Raw genomic sequence first — 22862 nt, 5'->3', positions numbered from 1 at the left:
GGAAATTGCTAGATAGACCAGCATATAAAATATAGACCGTTTATGGCCCATAGACTGTAAACAGATATCTAATAATCAATAAATGGTCTGTTCCAGGCGTACCTTTTTACGCTATTTGCTAACCTTAGACTTAAAACTTTTTTTTTTGCAGTGAACGGTGCTTGTCCACCTGGGAAAAAGACAAATGATCCACAAGGCCGCTGTTGTGTTTTCCCTTTCCAGTACGGAGGGCAGCAATACAACTCTTGTACGATGGACAATGATCACTTTTTGTGGTGTTCATTGGATGCTGTCTACGCTGGAAATTATGCTTATTGCGGTGAGAAAATAAAATAAATAAGCTGAGAAATCCCAAATATCACAATATACAAGTTTGTTTTACGCCAGGTTGTTGAGCTGCCAAGAAAGGGAGACGTCAAGATATTTTACACTGCTAGAGGGAAAGAAGGTCACGAAAAAAAAAAATTATAATTTATTAAACTATACATAGATTAAATTTTATATTTATAACGGTTGGGTAATGCCGAGTTAAAACTTTTACGCCACATACTGAAAGCGTGGCATTCCAGTCAAGACGCCACGCCAGTTTTCAAAGCTCTGTTTCAAGTAATTTAGTTGACCTTGCTGGGTTACAAGAAATTTTTACTAACTACAATTTTTTAATGATTTTGAATTTTTTGTCATCTATTCATAGCTGTGCGCATTTTATCGCCCGCGGGCGCTTTTTCATTTTTAGCTGACAAAAGCCGCAGCGCGACCGAAATGTTGCAATATTTTTATATTTTTTTCAAACCACAGAAAAATTTCAATTGCTTTTACGGGCTTTTATAAGCTTACCACCAACTAAATTGTATTTTAAAAATTAACGTTTTGTCAAAGAAACCAAATTTTTTTTCAGTCAATGTAAAGATCTAACACAAATGACCCATTCAAATAAAAGACTGACAATTTGATTGATATATATAAAATCAATTTAATGAAATGTACGCATTGGTCTTGCTAATATAATATTCAAGTATTGGTATGAAAGTATAAAGAATAAGTACACAAAGTATAAAGTAAACAAAGTATAACAAACAAATGCTTCCACAAATCTAAAAAACAAGAAAATTTCATTCCTATCGAGCGTTTCTCGGAAAAATGAGTCGAAATTCAAGACAAAACATCTGATTGAAAAAATTATACGTGACACTGAAATAATTATTTCCAGAGTAAATAGGGCCTACTTCTTCTTCTAAATGTCAGCTTCAAACAGATTCCAGAAACTTTCTGAAAGAGTGTTAATGTTTTTTCTTTTCATTCAGTTATTTTTCATATTAAGGAAAGCTGTTCGAGTCTTTCTCAAAAAGTACTTGGAAAACATACTTGCTATGTCTTAGAAGCTGTTTTCAAGAATACTTATCATTTTGCTTTGAATCTCTGCCAGTTGTGAGGACACGAACATTTAAAACCGGAGATTTTGTGGCAGTTTTGATAACAAAAAACTGGAGGATTTGTCTGCAAAAGATAAACACATTTTTCTAAAATAATAAACGTCTTGTCTTGGAATTCATAGGTAGAGCAGATTGTTTGTAACCCAGCAAAGTAAAATCAACAATATGACTTATGAAGAGGAATATTTTCTGCCAGATTTGTGTCATATAGGAAACCTTAAAATAATGGTCCATCATTATTGAAAAATTGGTATATTAGAACACTGAAACTATTAAAAAGCGTCTTTGGCTGTGAATTTTTCTTTGCAAATTAAGGTTAATTATTCCTTTAAATGTTCAAAGATAATGTCCTCATGGGTAATGTTGCCTACCACAAATCCCCGTGACGTAGCTCCTCTAAGCCTGGGCCTAAGTTACTTTGTTTTCCGCTGTACAGTGACACCGTGTACCAGTAGCCCATGCAAGAATGGAGGAACCTGTACAGCATCTGGTAACAGCTTCAGCTGTCAGTGTAAAAACAATTTTACTGGAGCCACTTGCGATCAAGGTAAACCTACAGAGTAGTGTCTTAATAGTATCTGGTAACAGCTTCAGTTGTCAGTGTAAAAGCAATTTTACTGGAGCCACTTGCGATCAAGATAAATCTACGGAGTAGTGTCTTAATAGTATCTTGTAACAGCTTTAGATGTCAGTGTAAACCCAATTTGACTGGAGCCACTTGCGATCAAGGTACACCTACAGAGTAGTGTCTTCAAAAAACACGTTACTATCATGGAAGGGGTGAATAGAGGTACGCAAATCCGCTGACGCGTGCTATTTTATGACCAAATCCGTCAATCCGCCACTATTTTCGCTCAAATCCGAATCCGCATTACTTGTAAATTTTGTGTGGGATAGTTTCACTGCAGCGGACAGTAGATACTCTTTTTATGCCAATTTTAAGTTTCGTTTTATTGCTTGTTTTGTGACAATTGCGCCACCATACGGATTAGTGATCTGAACTTCGCACTGCCTTTTTTGACCACAGTGACCTATCGCTTATGAGACCTAATGAACATGTTTTCTTTTTGAATTAGCTGTGCAACAAGGACGTCCGTGGCACAAGCTTAACACATCTCCAGTGTGTTTTGGCATCGACAACAGCCAGTATGGCACGTTTAAGATTCCAGCTGGTGGCAACCTGGAGCTGATCAAACTGAAGCTGGTTCATTTGGATGGTTACGTGTCCTGTTATAGGTACACTGTGACATACTGGTCTCACTGGGGTTGTGGCCTCCGCTTCGGCAGCACTCCAGAATATGTGTTGGTTGCCATAACGAATACACACAACAAAATCCTTTTGCCGCCGAGCCAGTTACAAAAAAGTCAGTCGACTGCAGATCTTTTTTTCGTCCCCGGATACACCTCGCAGTCCCCTGAGCTTGTTCTGTCGGCATTTTATCCTCTTGCAGTGCAGACGGGCCAGGAGTTGCGCCTGTGGTATACTGAGGATTTGCTGCAAACCAGCCCTAAAGACGACGGAGGGAGAGTTTGCTGCGATGTTTACGCTCAGTTTCTTTAGTTGAGCAAATTTTATTGTCTACTTGTTTGCAAGTTTGCTTTGCTGTTGTAGAAGAAAGGCAATAAAATAAATTCAGTAAAAGGAAACAGCTGAGTTTTGATGATTTGCACTCATCCCAAGTAACCTGCCTCTCAGCTGGCAGTTAACGACAAATCATACTAGTGGTAACCACAGGTTAGAAAGTGCGGGCCTAGATACACTTAAAGATCCTTCACCGTCACCTTCCATGTGACAGAAGCCTCGATCTCAGTTGACAAACTTTTGCGATTGACATTTTCTTCGCATTCTAATCGTTTATTGTGGAGGGAAAAAATCTCAACTTCCTCTCAGGAATGACACATTTTCGGGTCCTTTCGCATTGTAACCGTTCATGGTGGAAGAACAAATAACTTAAGTCACCTCATTTTCACGGCAATTAATCCAACAGGGCGCGAAAATTTCTCAGACGGTGTCGATAAATCACTGAACAAAAGACAATTATTCCGAGTAACGCGTCACGCAAGGAATGCATGATTTAATCGAACACGCCTTGTAATTGAGATGTGATTTTCCTCGGTCGGTGAACTTGCTATTTGTCAGTGTTGTAAGGGATTTTTCGAGATCAACCGTTTTTGGAATCATTCGTTTTGGTGTGGTTTATCTGTGATACAATCACAGTAAATCGTCTCAAAACCAACGCCTATTAAAACAACGTCTAAGACGTTATGTTTCGAATCTTCCATAATAGTAGCCGCGATCTTATGTGACAAACTGTTGAGACTGACACATTTTTCGCATTCTAATCGTTTTTGAAGAACAGATTTTCAACTTCCGGTGTTTCGACAAACTGTTGTGATTGACACATTTTTCGCATTCTGATCGTTCTTGGTGGAAGAACAAAATTTTCAACTTCCGGTTTGCAGATAGCCTTTATAAACGTGGCGCGCACGCGTAATATGCAATCCGCTGGTCACTGTCAAGATTAGGGTTGCGGGCCTCTCTTGGGCCCGCAATTAATAGTTCTGTTTTCTAAGTAGCTACAATACACATCAGTGTAGGACAGAGATATCGAGGGGTCAAAATGGGTGCTGCAGTCACTGCTGTCCACACACGTATATTCATAATGACATGCACGAGGTCTGACACCGCGTCATCCCAGGGGAGGGTGGGAGGGTGGACGACAAGTGATGTAAAGTTCGTTAGTGTACGCAACTTTCAAGTAAAAAGAGGACCTTTATAACACATTTATTTTGATTCAATATATTTGAAATATAGCTTTCGTAGGCTTCCCGGAAGATGACATTAAACTGTTTTATACATCAATCGCAGTAAAAAATAAACTGAGGCCCGGTCCAACGGCATGATTGGAGCGTCGTTTAGATCGGGCGTTATAGATCAGATATTTATACATTTTGGAGTCACCATGCTCCTTTTTTATGATAAAATGTTGACGAGATTTGCTATTTACACTGCTCAACGCTTCTTCTGAAGGAGTGGAAGAAGAGAAGATGTATTTAGTTGAGCTACTTAACTATCGGAGGGAGGGTGTACTTATTTCAGCTGTCTAATTGACTGAGCGGGAACCGGAGGGGGGACTTACTTACAAATCAACATACTGATGGCTACAGAGGTTTTCAAAGTGGACCCTATCCGAACCTCGTGCCCAGGTCTTCCCTGCTGTAAAACATAGATGTAGGTAGTGGATTAGCCGCTGCATGTTTCCTTTCTGTTAACAGTTGACGCCATTTTGGCAACACTTTTCTTCATCGAAGAATTTTTAACCACCCAGAAATGAACCCGGAACCTTTGGCATGCCAACATCTCTCCCTCCTCCCTGCCAACATCACAACGCCGAACTGCTAAAATTTTGATTTACTTAATTACAAATTTATTATATACTTAATTAACAGTAAGTGGTTCTCACTTAATTAAAACTTAATCATATAAGATGCCTTTTGACTGTTACATTTATAACAGCTGACCCCATCCCTATCCTTATCCCAACATTAGACCTGAATCTAACTTAGGCCTAATAATCGTCTTATTTAGTCCAAATTTCATCTTACAATCAGAACAAAGTTTTCGACTTTTAGTCAACTGAAATTTTGTAAAGGTTAATAAACCGCCGTAACGAATTTTTAAAAGCTGACGTCGGAACAAAGTCAACTGTAGGCGAAGAGGTAACGCTCGAGACGACAGCTTTTCAAATTTCGCTACGGCCGTTTATTTATCTTTATCAACTTCCAGTTTATAATCAATTTAGTGTTTCACTTGCCCGCCGACGCAGCACAACAGTCTTAAGAAACTAATAACTATGTTTATCTATGATGGCATTAGCAGCCATCTTGGATTTGAACAGCAGAGCAGAGAACACTTTTAGGAAAGAGGTTGGCAAACACTTTTTTCACCACGTTCATGTGTCCGCGTATAAGATGCAGTTTGACCACAGATTATCCGAGACTCTGCTAAAAGACAACGGAGCGATTGTCAATGACAGAAACTAAGTTGTTAAACAGTTGTTTTCCAGTGTTGCCAGGTCAGTACATCTTTAACAGCTCCAGATATCCTTCCACGCTCATTCGTGTTCCCGGTGCCGTGCTCGTGGGACTGATGCTTATTCTACTGTGCGCGGGAATTATGACAGCGCCGATCAGACTTGAACCTGCAAAGAAACAGAAAAACACAAAACGATTCAAGACTGCTATAGTCTGAAATGCCGCAATGCTACAACAGTTATGTAAAAAAAAAAACAATAACACTCCAAAATACTCTGTAGGGTAGCACCATTTAGCTTCGACAAAATAAGACTTGAAAATAATAATCAATGTATGATCAAACACAGGATTAGCGTTATTTTGATGTAACATTTCAAACACGAGGAAGAGTGTTTCATCACATTTCCAAACGCCGAGAAGAGAGTTGAAAATACGACGCGCAGAGGAGTATTTTTTGAGGAAATTCGAGGTGTTTGGAAATGCAATGAAACGCTGTCTTGAGTGGTTGATATTTTTTTTCTCAATCGAAACTAAAACTAAACGGAGAAATAAAATCGTAAAGTCTATTCCAATTATGACCAGATTTTCAAACCACCGTCCCGGGTTATGGTTTCCTTTGTTTTAACTTGACGCATTTTTAATGAGTTTGAGATTCAGTATTGTAACGTTCCATGGATGTTTCCTTTTTTATTAGTTTTGTCCTTCAGTTTTGACTTTGACTGATCTTAATAGGAATTAATAGTTCGATTACTTTTGGATCCTGAATTAGCGTTGATTGGCTTTCGAACAACTGGGCCCTACATACATACTGTCGATATCAGTCTAGACTGTCCACAGCCCTCTATTTTTTCGATCGAATGAACGCGAGAAAGAACGGCGAGAGAACTGGATGCCAGAACAAATCCTGCCCCCCTCCCCCCTCCCCCGCGTTTCGCGCTCACGCTCGCTTCGCTCGCCGATTCTCCCGCTTTTTTGCGTTGAAAATTCGAGAGGCTGCGGACAGTCTAATATCAGTCGATCCATTAATTTTTATTTACCAGGTCTCCACGGTGTTGTTCCTTCCCCTTTTAATCTGCCCGCGGGAGGCTGGTATTTAGGAGCGGAGGAAATAACGCTTATTCTGTGATGGCTTGGTGACTTACCGGAACTGTTAAACTGCAAGTGACAAACAAATCACAAACTAAAACCTGTGTTCCTTTACTTGCTTGATCTTAATGACTGCATTATAAATAGCAATGTGTTAGCTGTCACCACCCGTTCCACTCCTGAAACAAGTCGCTAAGTTTTTTCTACGTCGTGTGTATTCTAGTTTTCAAAAAGTGTCCAATTAAGAGAGATATCCGCTTATGGGAGATATGTATGTGGCTGGTACCATGACTAAATGTTCTATTAGCCCCAAACACATTATTCCTCCTTGTACCTTCATTCATGATCTGTATTTTGCTTAAATCCGTTCAATAGCCCGAACCGCCATCAATGTTTTAACCCCGTCATTTGTTGCCAAATTTGAAGCCTGTCATTTGATTAGTTTAACTTAATCTTACATCCAGGAATGGAAAGGATCCTTGCACAGGAATCTTGCATTAATTGAGAATGCGACGAATGCTGTTCAGACACGTAGCACGAAGCAAAATAAGCATGTGGCTTTTCTAAATCTATTGGCAATGTGTGCCAGGCAATGTCTGCTAGGCGCCCGAGTATGACCTAAGTTTTAATGTCTTGTTAAAAACAACAACAACAACAACAACAACAACAACAACAACAAATGATACTATACCAGAGGTACAGGTTCTTCATCTATAGTGACTTGAAGAGAAGGCGGTGTTGAAGTCTTTTTGGAAAACGCCCCAATTGCTACCCTGAGAACGCGAAAAAAAAGAAAAGAACAATGTGATGAACAGATGAATACCGTGACATAAGCATGGATGTCAATTTTCGCCTGATAAAGACTAGCACTAAAATGCAAATTTAAATTGCGGGTCAGTAAGAAATAGAAAATAGCGCGCGTGTTTACGTAGCGTGAAGCAAACACGAGAGAAAGTTTGGGAAAATTCGAAAATTTCAGTAAACCGGAACCACGGGCGAAGTTTTACAAAAGTACTTTCAAATTCTCCCAAACTTCATTGACTGTTTGCATCAGGCCATGGTTATAACAAGCAGTTGTTTTCTATTATTTCTGTTATAAAATAAAGCTTATAAAACGCAATGATAAATCATGACCCTGTTTACAAAGCCTCGTGTGGAACGACTACACAGCCAATCAGCGGGTGCGTTATATCATACAAGCGTTATAAATATTATTATCTTGTGATATTTCAGGATTAACATGGCAAAGTTTACTTATCCAACACAGCGCTCTTTTCTACAGTTTATCAGCACAAAAAAGTCTCTTAAGTGTTCTTCATTATCCCACCTGTGAGTGGTTTACTGCACTGATAAATCATGCAAATGAGAGATCGAGAACGCTGTCGCTGATTATGAAAGAATTACATTTGTTATGTACTTTACTGTATAATATTAAGTTGCTATTGACCAATCAGAGTCTGAGAGCATAAATAGATAGGAGATCACAAATTCTTCAAAGTGAAGACCGCTAGAATCCAATATTATTACTCGGATTCTCCACCAATGCTACGGAACCTTACAAAAACTGGCTCTCTGTTTCAAGTTTTTAAGAGAGTGCTAGTGGTGACAGGTGTTCTACAATCTTTTCAGCCTTGCGGCAATGACAATAAAAACCTTACCAATAACATCCTCCTGTCGTCACTACAACATATGGTTTGCCTTTCTCCCACACCAGGCTCCGTGATTCTGTGTTGTGAATCTGTGACGTGAAGCTGATATCATCTGTCTGTTGATCTGATACACAAGAATGTGCCTTGGGGTACAAATTGGATACTCCGCTCCAGCGCCATCTGAAATCAACCATTACGCATGCGTGAGAACTTAGTAGACGGTGATTACTACTTACTACGAAAATTACCGAACCGTGGAATAGGCCCGAATATTCATGTCGCTGCCCCACAAAGCTTTTCCGCGCAATAAATGAACGATAGCTTTGAGTTTCGATTCGACAAGAACCGTTTCAAATAAAAAAGAAAGCACACCAATAGAACTAGAAGCTGGAAAGGCTTAAAACCGGGTGGTAAAAGTTTCTTCCAAAAACTCATAATAAAGCATAACTTCTTTTTCACTAAAAATGGTCGTATGATTCACAAAGTAGAGTGACACTCGCTACGCGATTCATTTTAGAGACATTACCTTCCTTAGTTTTCTCTTTCATTTCTCTTTTGCATCTTATTGCTTTCAATCGATCACAAGTCGATTTGGCTGCACTTTAAAAATTTCAAAACAAACCAATCTTATGGTAACGTTCGGTTTCCCAGAAGTGGCGAGACATTGAAACCCTTGCAAATGACGACCCTCTTCCCACAGAAGTGTCGGTCCCTCGATTGAAAAGGTGTTCCTAACATGAGTGTAGTGACATCTATTTGATAGACACAAACCTTCCATGAAGTTGGACCTTTTGACTCAAAGCTTCAGTTCGTTTGTCTAGAGTTGCATACGAGTGGTGCACTGATGTGTTGATTTCAGACTAAAAAAAAAAAACAGAAAAAATGATAGCTCGTTACCAGTACCTCGCTTTGTATTTTTATGTTTTAAAATCTTTCGCTTTTTGTAACCGTCACTTCTGAAGATGCGTGCTGTAGCATGCGAAACGTCAAGTATTAAAATTTTAGATTCTTTTTACAGACCATGCGTAGTCCATGTGTTATGTTTGTTGCCGCTGTTTGTATTTTATTTCTGGTGAAATTGAAATGGCCAAGAAACAAGAGCATTTATGAAAAAATGATAGTGGTTTTCAAATTATACCACACGAGAACTCCGACCATTGACGATGCTGTCAGTCATAACTGAGAAGACCGAGGAATACCGCCGAGGGTCGTTATCGTAAGTTATCGTTATTCGACGTTCGATGTTCTCATTTTTAATCCGAAACTTAATTAATCTTAGCTACAAAAGGCCTGCAGAGCTTAATTTTACTGCTACAAAAGTTTAAATAAAGACTAACCTTAGCACGAGACAAGAAAACAAAAAACAGGCTGGAAATGTGCGCATTGCGTGTAAAAACCAAGATACGACAGACAATGAAACACATTAGACCTGAAATTTAAACATAATGTGCCACGTAGCACTCGGTACACGAAAGTAGATTTTAAAAGGTTCCTATGAAAATGTTGGAATTCTCCAGAATGCTAGTCCTGTATAAGTGGAAATTTAGTTCCCTGAAGTTAAGTTGAAATTTTTGACCTAAAGTGATTTTTCTGCATCACCTCGCCTAGATTATCTCGCCATTGATCGCCTTCAAAAATCTATATCGCTATTGCTACATATAAACCTGTCTTACTTGTTTGTTAAGTGCCGCATGGATTTCCTTCAGCGCCATTTTCCATCCCGTAATGTCTTCATTACCAACCAACTGTTCAGCCACCAATGACACGAGCTAAAAACAGGGTAAAAAACTTTATGTTTAAATGTTGTTCATGCCGAGGAATTCAACCAAACTCCCAGACGAAGGGTCTTCACAAAACTCTTCGGAACGAGAAAATAGCCGCGCGGCTACTGGACACGATGTGGGAGTTTGAAATTTTCCTGCAAGCAGTTCCTTTTTTTCGTATTTAGTATTACATCCCCCTGGACACTTTATGAGAGGAAAATAGGCCTTCCATGCAGTTTCATGTATCTGATTTAACAGATGGAATAAAAGCTCGGGTTTTGGTGATCCTTCAAACGAAGCGAATTGTTCAAATAAAAAGAAATGGTAATGGTTTCTTAATCTTCCTTGGTAATGGTAATGGTTTCTTGTATAGCGCATTCCCAAAGCTCAATGCTTTTCAGAATTAAAAAGTCACGTTCATTTGATCCTGAACACGTTTTAAGTGCCACTAAACTGCGATCAGGCGGGTTTTTTTTGAAAGGGATTGAGAAAAAAGGACCCTCTTCCCCGGAGTGATAAGTAGGGAGGGAGGGCATGATCTCAGGTTACTAACCTTATGGAGTATGTATTATACAATAACATGTATTATAATTCATCCGTAGCAAACATTTCTCTCTACTGTTGTTTTTAGGACTAAGGGCGTTCTTGTGTCCCGTCATACATTGTTTCAAGAGCCAATGGTATGTCTCATGTCGAGAGGTAGTGGAAGAGGTGTCTGTTAGCGAATAGCCCACCCTGAAAGGGTTTATCAAGTTTACAGTTTTTAAATATACTGCGGAAAATTTCGCGCGTAACAAACAACCACACACCTCATCATCACCACGATTGGTTTCCAGTTGACGCCTGTATAAAGACATGTCCTGTCTTAGATGAGCCACTTTGTCGTCCAGTTCCGACATTCCTTTTAAAAAATCAACAAAATGGAAAAATTACTGCCGGAACTGCTTGCGAACATAAGGGGGGGGGGGGGGGGGGTGTGGAGAGGCGGTGGCCTAATGGTTAGTACACTGTACACCCAACAATCCTGCCAGCTTACCTTTAGACATGTGTTTAAGTTTTTCCTTTTGCTCATCCAGCTTTAAGACAAAAATGTTATGGTTAGGGTCTGCTGTATCCATAACTTTATACAAGTATTTAGGGCCTGATTAGATGGCGAATTTCAGCCTGGGCTGAAATTTCCAGCTCGGTTTTTGAAACCGGGCTGGAAATCTCAGCCTAGGCAAACGGGCTGAAAAACCTCATGAAATCGCATTTAAATTTCAGCCCCGGCTGAAAAGTGTGCTTACGGATGCGCAGTGATAGTTTCCAACGAAAGAAAATGGCGGACACGATAATTTTTCAGCTTTAAAAGAACCCGGGCTGAAATTCGCCATGTAATCGCAACAAAATTCCAGCCCAGCAAACCGGGCTGAAATTCGCCATGTACTTATTTTTAATTTTATTTGTAAATATTAGAATTAAGTAGTTTTATTTTTTATTGTAAATAGTTACTGAAAAGCCCTGTGGGGAGCTGACTATTAAAGTTCTTACCTAAAGTTCTTATCTTATCTTACCTGGGCGCTTTGTATCAAAAGTTAAAAAGGATGTGTTAAAAGTAGAGCAAGAAATCTGGCGAAATCTTGCATTTTATTGAAGTCGAGGCTAAATGAGAGCTTTTTTGTTACACAAGCAACCTTAAAAATATGCCACTTCCCATTAGGCTTTGAACTGCACATAAGGGTAAAAATATCGAAGATCTGATCCCAGGATTCATTATAAAATTGTAAAAAGGCGTTCTCTGGTAAAAATTTGTTTAAAAATTATTAGCTTTCGGCATCCAGTCTGCTGTCTTCGACGGATAAGAAACTATGGGTTTTTTTATCCGTCGAAGAGAGCAGACTGGCTGCCGAAAGCTAATAATTTTTAAACAAATTTCCACCAGAGAACGCATTTTTACAATTTTGCACATTAGGGCTCAAATATCCCACCTGGTCTGAAAACGAATCGTGCTTTCCTGTTTTTCTTTCATCAGCGCCTAGGGCGAAAACAAATCAAAATCATCACAGACAAAGAACGAGCTGCCACGCTTTTTTGCGGCGAGTCTGACATACAAATTCGGTCTATTTGGGGCGAATTCTTCACGCAAGACCCCTCTGCCTTAATTGGGCCAATGTGTCACGAGGGTCACGCTACTTGCAGGCCGAACTAAAATTGTTTCATTTATTTTTAGAACAATTTTGATACGGCAGTAGAAAAGAGGGAACGGGAGAAGGGCTGTGGATTTGTTAGAGAGTCTAAATAAGGTAAAGTTATGAGACTGGTTATGCGCACCTTGAGATTTTGTGTCCATGCATTTTTCCGTAATAAAGACGTTTAGAGTTGAGTTTGTATGAATTTTGCTATATGCGCTAAGCAATAGTGTCGTTTACTGTATTTTATCATCCGCATTATAGAGGGTTTTTTTTAAGAAAATGCATGGGGTTTTGCCGAAAGCCAGTGAGAGGGAGGGAGGTGTCCGTATTACAGAACCTTAGCTTAATATCAAATTGATTTTCAACATATTGAAAGTATCCTATTTTTATATGCTGTTTTACCTTTTGAGGCTGCTGGGTTTGACACTTGACTCATCAAATCGTCGTAAAGTTCGATAATTTTACGATCAAGGCTTGCAAACTGAAAATCATCAAAAAAAATAAGGTTACTAAATAATATCAATAAAAAAGACGGATTTATTTTTGGGATGTTCGCTATCTTTTCACCTTGCATTTGGGTGGAATGAAAACACTTTAATGAGACTCCTAGATTGAAACAACATTGATTAGATTGAAGCAGCATTGATTACCATTGGAGCAACATTAGTGCGGTAATTACTGTTGAATCAACAGTGGTTAGGGAGAGGGTGACTGAAAACTATTCTTTTTAGGAAAACATCAACTGGTGCAACACCATGTATGTGTCCCAAGGATAAACTTTCTCAAAGACCGAGTTCTTTCGCTTTTCGTTTCCGGTTTGGCAGTAGACCCCACTTCGCGCTATTATCGACTGTGAGCCCGATTTGAAGGCAAGTCTATCCCAAGGTCATCTGCAACGCATTGTAGCAATTTTTCTGTCCAGAAAGAGAGTTTTATAACATGCATGGAAATGTAAGACTTTTCTTCTTTTCCTGAGCTGCTGTTTGTGAACATAATTTGAACATCTTTTAATTAGAGTTTTCCATTTATCTGACATAACTGCTTCTCAATTCCACGTGACAAATTAAAGAAATGTCGGAATCCGACACTCAACACACTTGTTTGAAACTGAAGAAAAACAACCCGAGTAACCTGCGATCAAGCGTTCTTTTTTTCGTGGCGGGAGGAAAAAAACACGCCTGATCACAGGTTACAACCCGAGTACCTTATCATCAATTCTCTTGGACATCTTTCGTTCAAGTATTTCCAAATCCTCTGTGTGTTGTCGATAACTCACTTTGTCTGTTGTACTGAAATGGATCAAATCCACAAAAAATTGTCATGCGGGCAAAGATTTTTGACTTAGCCCCCACTTGGCCTAAATCCCAGGGAACATGAACAAGGACCCCCGCCTAGAACACCGCACTTCCCCTGGATCTGCACCTGTCAGAAGCATTTATGGTGCAACAGTGATAGCGTTACTTCCAGGAATCACTATGTATAGTGATATGGAAAACGAGTGCTTAACAAAACTGCCAGGTACACATTTCTTTTCATGCCAGGTCCATTTTTTCGCACAACACAATTTCACGTACCACCTACAGCTAGCGGGCGGCCAAGAAGGTGGCAGAGAGAAGCGCTTTTCTTAGCCATTCACCGTCAGTTTTTTACCAGTAGGATCACATTTTCAGGGCCGTATAGAAACAAGTTACCCTCGAATGCTTCTTTCTTTTCTTAACAGGCTGATGTCAAAGGATACATGATATTGTAACCTGCGATCAGGCGTTCTTTTTTCTTTTTACGAAAGCGAGAGGGAAAAAAGAACGCCTGATACATTTATTTAACCGGCCGCCAGCCGCCCCCTAATTTCAATAAACTAATGTGTCGTCGAACTGTCAAACCACTCTTTGTAGTTGGCGGCAAATTCGAGACTCGGATTTCCACAAGGCGTGAAAAACGTCTGGAGAAAAATTGTACATATGTACAGCCTGTATTTAAACTTCGCCGTGATGAGATAACAATGCTTTTAGTAGCAGGGTGAAATGGCGCTTGCGAACATATATTTATCAGTTGTACTGGATGCCGTCCCTTTACTTCAGCTTACACACACAAAAAAAGGAATTCACCGACAAGAGCTGTTTTACGGCAGATAGGATCGGTCGCTTTTGTAAACATTCCAACATCTCTGGAATATTGTTTTCGAAGAACAACAAAAACATCTTCACGGAACCAAAATTATTACGCATTGTCGCTCACTCTATTTGTTCTGCCTTTAGAGAGTATTACACTTGAAATCTGTTAGGGCTTCAGCTAACGTAGAAAAGAACTCGTCCTCGCAGTAAACGTGACTCGTCTTTGCCATTACCAGCTTCTGACCGGAAGTCTCGTTGAAATACGACAACCAATCAGTCCACACCGCTCCATTGAGTATTGTTTCTCGACCAATCAGACAAAAAACCAGAATCTGGTTTTTTTACATGACTTTCGACAAGCAAATGTATCATGCCCTCCTTCCCCCGCAGCAGTAGTAGGGAGGGAGGGTATGATTTCAGGTTAATGATATTGCAGCTTACCTTTCTTTGGCAAACTTCCTAATAAGTGAAGGTTGGTTGGCCATGCGGTCCGACATTTCATCAATAATATCTCCCCATTCTGACACTAGGGAAAATAAAAGAAAAAAGAACATCTGAACAAAAGGGGCAACCTGTACTCACCACAAATAAAACACACAACAAAATTAAGGCTCAATTACTAAAAGACTGACGAGTTCTAGGAAGACAGTAAATAGAGACGGCCTGATCGAGGCCACTATTTTCTAAGGCAGATTTTTCTTGTTAGATTTTGTCCTACAAAATACCCAGCCCATTCGAGTCAACTAACCTTGATTTTCTAGCAACTGAATCTTTGTGTTAAGCCCACCAACTACAAAACAAAGAAGAAAATCAAATAACAAATAGGGTAAAATAATAATCCTAAGGTTCTACATTAACAAGTAATAGTCCCGGAAAGTAATTATACATTTGGAAGTAAACGAGAAATGAGAAAGATGTTAATAAGTCATTGACGCAAGCTACTCGGAAAAATTCTTGTCTCGTGGAGAACTCCAGATTTTCTAAGCAGCGTGTGTTTTTTCAAGCTTTACATGAACCATCATTAATTTCCATAAGTAATTTCTGAGGCTAAGAGTCAAAATTCCCTGAATGTTACGACCTTAAACTTAACCATGCCTTGACTTCATAGTTAACTGGGAAAACTGTGAAAGACATCTAGGCCATTGTGGTTCACATCATAAAAGTTGAAAAGGTTCAAGTTGAAAGAAATTTAAGAACAAAATTATTTTGTAGAACGGCTCGTTATAATTATGTCAAGACAAGTGCAAGTAAAATGGCATGCAAAGAATATAGAAAGATCAAAGTAAATGAAACACAGCAAATGAAACACGGAAATGGCAGGGAGAACCGGTAACAGTATTAAAAATTAATGTATGTATTCTTTATTTAAGTGACATTAAGTGTTACTTTAGGCAACTTCTTGGAACGTAGTACCGGTAAATTTTGCATTACAATTTTAAAAAACATTGTCAATAAATCAATGGTTGTAAAAAAAATATTGTAAGTACAAACCGCCGCTCTTAATGTAATTCCGCTTTAAGTAAATATGCATCGACGCCAGGTACCGTTAGGACCCATTAGTAATGTAAGTGAATCTATGGTAAATAATGTCACTGTATTGTCATCCTATTGTCATATTAGCAACCATGTTGTATTGTAATTTAAGAACTATTGTAACCGTATCGTAAGCAATGTTTTTTTCTTTTTGTATGTGTGTACTGAAATGAATAATAATAACAAACCTCTTTCGTATGTTAAGTTCAACGAGCATCCCTTAACGTTTGGAGTATTCAGGAAAAAATATTTCCAAAATATCAAAGACTGTAGACAATAATACACATTACAAAATAAAACCCACCAGAATAACTAGCACTTGGAGATGGACTGTACTTGTGCATTTCATTGCCCATATTTGGTTTCATTGATGGTGTATGCAGAACATATGGCTGGATGGATGGCGACATGGCTTTACCTGTTACAGACACATTCAGATAGCTCATATTTAAATTCATATTACTAGTCTGCAAACATGCTTTCTGCTGAGGAAATAGGTCATAAGAATACGCCAGCACATGGAGCAAGCCAGTAAGAAATTTTCTTAAGCCTGCTTACAGGCTTATTAAATCAAAACAAAAGTACCCCAACCAAGGGGGATTCCCATATGATTTAAAAGATAGCTTGCTCATCTTCCTGCCAAGGAAAGTAAATTTATTACAGATTTTGCTCTTATTCAGGGTGTTCAGGACAGAATGCCAATATTTCTGGCCAAAAACTCGTGTATAATCACCTACATGACTGTACACCTTGGAAAATTTATAACCTAGGGGGTGTGATACAAAAAAGTTAGAAGTCCACCATAGTATCACATAGTATCTTCAGCTGTTATTAACTTTATAAAAATAAACATTCTATGTTAGAGGTCCCATAACTTACTGCATAAGCTATAAAAAATATAAAAAAATAGCAATTATATATAATGTAAAATATGGAAAATTAAAAAACCTTGACGATCGTCAGCCTGCACAGTGGACACTGATAGGTCCAGTTTGGGTGTCTGTTCATATAAAGAAGTTCTTGCAGGAAAGAGTTGCCGTGGAGATGAATAAGGCTTCGAGGGTGTGCTTGTCAGACCATTTGAGCTAGAAACTGATAAACAAAATGAACAATAATGGTCTGAAATGGGGCAAAAAAAAAGAAAATGAATAATATATCTATTAATCATAATTATTACAATTAATAGACATATTTGTTTCTTTTTAGACAATTTGAAGTCCTCTTAACTAATTAAAAAGATCAAATTATACACCTTATTCATACTTTAAGTAGCAACAAAATGTTTATTCAATAAGAGTGGAGCTTGGTTATCGAGTGAGTGTACACCCTTCCTCGCAGACTCCCTGGAAGGGGGGAGGGGAATCATAAGGCAGCCCGAGCGGGGCTGACTAGACTTGCACCAAGTCGCCCTCTAAAAGCGCCACGAAGCAATGTGCAGTTGTCGCGAAGCGACGACTGTGAGTGACGTACCTAAACTGCGTGTCGAAGGACTTTGAGAAAGTCTAGGGCTGACCAACTTTTTCCATTGTATTACGGGCTCAAATCTTACTTTTTTGTCTAGGGTAATGACAGGATTTTGCTTTTCTCCGGGTTCTCTGGTTTTCTTCCCTCCACAAAAACCAACACTTTCAAATTCAGAAAATAAGTGTGAAGCTCGGCTTTAAGGTTTGGCTAAAACTTTATATTAAAATTAGATGATCAATTTGAAAGAACTATTCTCCAGAGTAATATGACATGGTCTGACAATAGAGCTCGTGTTCCCTGTGTTAAAATTAAGTTAATTTTGGTCAAACTCAAACCAACCATATTTCTTATTATATGGGCTTAGACCAATTTTCCTTTCCCTTCGAGGTTCCAAAAAATTTAATGGGTGTCCCTATTTGGCGGAATGGCAGAATTAAATAATGGCATAAGAGAAATGGTCAAAACTATTGTACTCCAACAGGACCCACCACTCTGCAAAAAGACAGGTGGTCTCTTCATGTATCAACCCTTCCCCACCTTAGAAGACAGGATTAGAAACTAAGAAAAAGATTCAAACCTCCTTGTGCCATTTCTCCAGTAAGCCAAGCTACATGCTCACCTAATATGAAAGTCTCAACTCAAATTTTAAGGCCAATAAATTTTGTCCACTTGGCTTACCAGACAGGTGGTATCTTGCATAGCCCCCCTACCCCTACACAAGGTAGGTCCTTGTCGAGTACACTTGTTATGACCACTAACCTAAGTTTTCTTGCTGTTAGCTTCACATTGGTTTGCTTACAGTTAGCTCTTGTTTGTTGGTTATGGCAACATAAAGTATTGCCCCAACCAACAAATTAAAGCTAACAGCAAGAATTCACAGCAAGAAACTAATGCCATTCTGTCACTTCGCCCCCAAAAAATTGGGATTTCACTTTGTCTCGCAAAACCTTGTGAAGGAAGGGATTGGTGTGCATTTTTTGTAGGAAAAGTAGAGGTTTTTCACTTCTGGCTGGTCAGATGAAATAATATATTATTATTATTATACACGGGTTTCATTGCAGTTTCAAAGAGAAGAGAGTTGAAAATAGGGCACTGAGATCCTAAGCTTGGATCACATGAATTAGTCATTTTCAGTCTACAGTTTCTTCATTGTGTCTGCAATTTGTGGGAAGTTTACCCGGTAATTGTCCTGTAGGGTATTTTTTGTACCTGGGAGGAAGGTGATTATTCCAAATATTTGGTTCCTTAATTAGGGAGATCAATAGAGAAGGGAATTGCAGCCTGTTCCAGGCGTTCGGTTAGTTGGGAGACACAAACTGAACGCCTGGAACAGGCTAAGGGAATTGAATCTGATAATCATGTACTTTTTGGCTATGCATTTTTTCAGTTGACTGTGTAACTACTAGAAATTTATTACTTACTCATTGTTTTATGATGGCTTAGATCAGACAGAGGAAACACTCCATTTGCTGTGCTAGATACCCCACTACTGTTGATTAAAGTGGATCTTGTCGGCAACTCATGGTACTCTGTCCGACTGGACATAATTGATGAGGCTTCTGATTGATTGTCTGGGATATCATCCACATGTACGTCTTTCACTGGTTCTTCCTCTCCATTCATTACATGAATCTAAAACACAGTATGAATTAAATCATTCCCGGGAGGTCTGTCTTAAGGGGGAGTATACCTGAATTTGAATGACATTTTGAGACACACAGGTTTTTAAAAAAGGGATTAAAAAAAAATGGAAGCACCACCAGACAGTTGCCCCCCACGCAAGAGCACTCCTGGTTGTCGGGGGACTGTCTGGTGTCCGTCTACCAATTTTAAACTAAAAAATTCTAATTTTAAAAATCACATTAAATCTTCAATATTTCAAAAATAATTTTTTTTAAAATCTTCTTATATTCCTATAATAACAAAATCAAATTAGTTCTCTAAATGTTACTAATTCTTTGAGAAAAAAAAGCTATCTTCTCCCAACATCCCCCAAAATCACACTGTTAAACATAGATATATGGGATAATGAATTCAAAGCATTTTTGAATTCCTTGAAAAGGCGAATGGTGTAATATTATCTGTGTTAAACCCATGTTAAGCTGTAAAAAAACCGACCTTCAGGTATAATCCCCCCTTAAAGCTGTAGTAACTTTCCTAATAATTTAAAGTTCTATAAATATTTATACAAATAAATAATAAAATAAATGTACATCATGATTATCACCTATTTGGCTTATACTTTTTTATTATTGTAAAGTTTGTTCATATCATTCTATAAAAATATTCTTGAGAGTGATTGGTTCTTACCAGGAAGTTGTGCTACATTTCACTAAATTGGAACATGAGCAGCTAAAGTTTTGTCATTACTTGTATACTTACACTTAAAAGAGGTGGTACTTTTGTAGAGTTTTTTGCATGAGCTGAGTCCAAGACAGTACGGAGTTCTTTTATAGAGCCTTCATGTGACTAAACAACAAACACAACAAAATTATAACTTTAATAAAATTACCTCAGGCAAACCTTCTAGTTTGAGTTGCATTATAATTCAGGTGCCTTAATAAACAAATGGAGCTGGTTTTACGGTTTTAATACTATTTTTTATTTTCAATAACTTTATTTCTTATAATCAGTTAAAAAAAGCACACCAATAAAAAGATTAAGAACAAAAAAACTGGTATCTTTATATTATTAATATTACTATTGTTGTCATCATCATCATCATTATTATTTTAGTTGATTTGATTAGATGTTATAGAGCTTTTGACAAAGTACTGCAAGCACAATACAGATAGAAAAGGAGCAGAAACTATGCATATTATCAACTTCATACTTCTACCCTCCCCTCCATCCCATAGTACACCCCAACCCTACCACCCAAGGCCCTGCAAGTAAAATATTTCCTGTAAATAAATTAAATAAGTTTTCTGATACATGTATTGTGTTGTTGCTTTAGAGATACTAAGGGCCTGTTTACATGGAAGGCGGGTGCCCCGGCTAACCGAGTTACCCGGCTAACCGAGCTACCCTGGGCGAGCCAACTTTTCATACGTTTCTTAAGAAAACGTAATGAAGCCTTTACATGCTAGAAGGGTAACCCGCCTTGCCGGGGCACTCGGTCTACTTGCCCGGGGCACCCTTCTAGGCGGGACAGCTTTTTGCCATGTAAACGGTTATGACCGAGCTATCCCGGCTTGCCGGGATAAGTTTTCGCGCGTGTTTTTGAACTAAATTTGAAGTAAATGGCATAAAATGTATAAATTCTGGACCCAAACAGTGCTATTTGATCAAAATTAGTTTTATGACTTTTATCGGTTGGCTGGAAAATATTTCTTTGAGCAACAGCTAATTAATTCGAAATTTTCGTGGGAATGATTATCCTAATTCACGACACAACAAATTTAATTTCAATTTGACAGCCAAATCACTGTTGAATTTCGATTGAATTTCGCCAAAAATGAACGCAGTAAATTTCTGAGAACTTGCACATCAAATTAAAATAGGTTTGAAGACGAAAAGCCTTGATTATTCAGTAAAAAGTCATATTTTTCTTCAATCATTTGGAGCTACAATGTCTTCCCACGCCGTGACACGCTTCAATGACGCTGTCTCATCTCGGGTAGAAGGGCTGTGAATTCTGCATGTAAAGGCGGGCTATGTTTCATCCCTTCTAGCCGGGTAACTCGGTTAGCCGGGGCACCCTCCCTCCATGTAAACAGGCCCTAAGATTATTTTTTTGTTTCTCCTTTTTTGAGGATACAGCTGTAAAAATGCAAACAAGAAGCTGAAAATTACTGCCCCTTAAATACCTTTTTCAACCTCTAACAGCTATTTTTATTTGCCTGCAACAGCCTGACTATCAAAATTAATTGACTTGTCGCCAAAATATTGATAATAAGTTTTATAAGTAACAAATATATTTAAACCACATTTCATATTGGACTCCGTTTTTCAATTCATGGAAGACAGCTGTTTGTGTGTAAACAATAAGCTGCAAAACAACGGTTTCTCTCGAATATAATTTTTAAAACTTCTGTCCACTTATTACTCAGCACTGTAATTTTCTCAAATAATCTTATCCTCCCGCGCCATCATTTGCAATCGAAATTCGACATATAAAGATGTAACTTTATTAACCTGATCGTAAATATTAGCATCGTCTTCGTATGATCGGATAAGCGAATGTTTTGGAGCAGTGCAAACAATATTGGAATGTACACAAGACGCTCTGAGGTTCGAGAAGGTTTGATAGATCAAACCGAAAGCGACGCGAAATGTATATCTGTTCACATTGCATTCGATGATTGGTGATATTTTTACTAGAATAAGCTTTTTATACTGCTCTTCTTGACAATAATTGAGAAAAGGTTAAAGTTATTAAAGCTTTGAAAGACAGTGGCAATTAGCGTGATGCTTCTAAAGACGAAAAGTCTCGCAGGACTTAGCTGCAAGCAACTTTCAATTTCTCGAACAAGTCATCCCACCTTTAGAACATCCATGATCACTTTAAGCGTGGTTGCAACGCTTTCATCCTGGACTTCGATCGGCACCTGGGCCGGAGAATAAACACTTCGGGACATTTTCGATCCAAACAAGCTGCTGCTCTGCTGCAAAGAAGGTTATCGTTAAGAACAACCATTTGAATGGTCAATATACCGTCATTTGTTTGCACTTATCTTCAAATATGGCGCCTTTGTTCGTAGCCTCGCAACCGTGACGATGACGCTTCTTCAGGGAGGGCAAAGGAAATTTTAACATTGAGAAATATCACCCAGTAGCACTATGATATTTGACCGCAAAATAAGATTTTTTATTTAGGGACTATCTTAAAATTTTAAATTAAGAATTCAACTTTGATAAATGAAACCAAGACAATGAAAAATTTTGCATAAAAAAGCGCGTACTCATACCTCCCCTGTTAGGTTGTCAGGGACGACACTTTCACCTGCAGGTCAGTCAAAATCCCCACTGTTTGTTTATATCAACTGGCAAATGTTTTCAAAGCAACTCAAAAACCTTTCTGCACTGCTGAATAATCGGTTTGTAACAATTCAAAGCAGAGTACAATGAGTAGTGCAGTTTTATAGTTCGGCAATTAGTACTGATACAAACAGGGGTCATGAATGGTGCCTCAAAATGTCGCAGTGCTCGCAAAATTAAGCTTTTGCTCGGAATGCTCGCAAAATTTTAGTAGGTGCTCGTTTGCTCGTGCTCGCACATTTTTACAAGTGCTCGCATGCTCGGTTTTTTGTGGGGTAGCTTTTTGAAAAGTGCTCGTTACTCGCAAGGCTAATTTTTGTCAATGCTCGTGCTCGCAAAGAAAAACGCTGTGCTCGCATGCTCACAAATGCTCGCAAAGACCATTTGATACCCCTACAAACAAACCAGGCTCAACGAAAGCTGAACAAGGAATTCCAACAAAGTGTCGAATTTCATAAACTTAATTATTACAGCGCGTTTGAGCACAAAAATTCCGTCGGGTTAGAGACCGAAACGTTCCTGCAAACGAGGAAACATTGTTGCGGAGACATTGTTTCCCTTAATATTTCCCTGTTTGTGAGGACACGTCACATTTGTTGCGGAAGCAAAAAGTGTTGCTTTCGCGGCAAAGTTTCAA

The 22862-nt window shown here is 38.6% G+C and overlaps 2 protein-coding genes across 4 annotated transcripts in view; one reads left to right on the top strand and one right to left on the bottom strand.

Annotated features, from left to right (window-relative positions):
• Window positions 1-3125, top strand: part of LOC144667429 (uncharacterized) — a 67334-nt gene extending 64209 nt beyond the window's left edge. For 2 of the 3 annotated variants that reach the window (XM_078528839.1, XM_078528838.1), the window contains 3 exons: window positions 152-319; window positions 1870-1980; window positions 2510-3125. In XM_078528839.1, coding sequence (XP_078384965.1) covers window positions 152-319; window positions 1870-1980; window positions 2510-2994 — 764 coding nt within the window. In that variant the 3' untranslated portion in view covers window positions 2995-3125. Of the gene's footprint in view, window positions 1-64; window positions 320-1869; window positions 1981-2509 lie in introns of all 3 variants that reach the window. The other variant, XM_078528840.1, reaches the window with a different exon arrangement.
• A 1705-nt stretch (window positions 3126-4830) lies between these two features.
• Window positions 4831-21943, bottom strand: LOC144667370 (uncharacterized). Its single transcript, XM_078528762.1, has 18 exons — window positions 21730-21943; window positions 19628-19714; window positions 18667-18877; window positions 16730-16873; window positions 16086-16199; window positions 14997-15038; window positions 14690-14774; window positions 13342-13426; window positions 12540-12618; window positions 11934-11980; window positions 11003-11042; window positions 10776-10867; window positions 9877-9972; window positions 8975-9063; window positions 8213-8383; window positions 7246-7327; window positions 6506-6623; window positions 4831-5635 (listed from the first exon to the last, which is right to left on the bottom strand). Exons 1-18 carry the CDS (start codon window positions 21823-21825, stop codon window positions 5511-5513), a joined length of 1803 nt encoding a protein of 600 aa, XP_078384888.1. The 5' UTR covers window positions 21826-21943; the 3' UTR covers window positions 4831-5510.
• Window positions 21944-22862: the final 919 nt, after the last annotated feature.

The sequence above is a fragment of the Oculina patagonica genome, chromosome 10, assembly GCF_052425735.1.
Source record: "Oculina patagonica isolate OP01 chromosome 10, crgOcupat, whole genome shotgun sequence".
Lineage (NCBI taxonomy): Eukaryota > Metazoa > Cnidaria > Anthozoa > Scleractinia > Oculinidae > Oculina > Oculina patagonica.
Note: the sequence above shows the minus strand (reverse complement) of the source record. Positions and strands in the feature narration are given on the sequence as shown.

Coding starts and splice junctions, on each gene's coding strand:
- LOC144667370 (XM_078528762.1), bottom strand. CDS start 21,825: ATGTCCCGAAGTGTTTATTCTCCGGCCCAGGTGCCGATCGAAGTCCAG. Junction 16,200..16,729: donor GCAGGCTGACGATCGTCAAG/GTTTTTTAATTT, acceptor TGTCTGTAACAG/GTAAAGCCATGTCGCCATCC. Junction 10,868..11,002: donor ACTTAAACACATGTCTAAAG/GTAAGCTGGCAG, acceptor ATTTTTTAAAAG/GAATGTCGGAACTGGACGAC.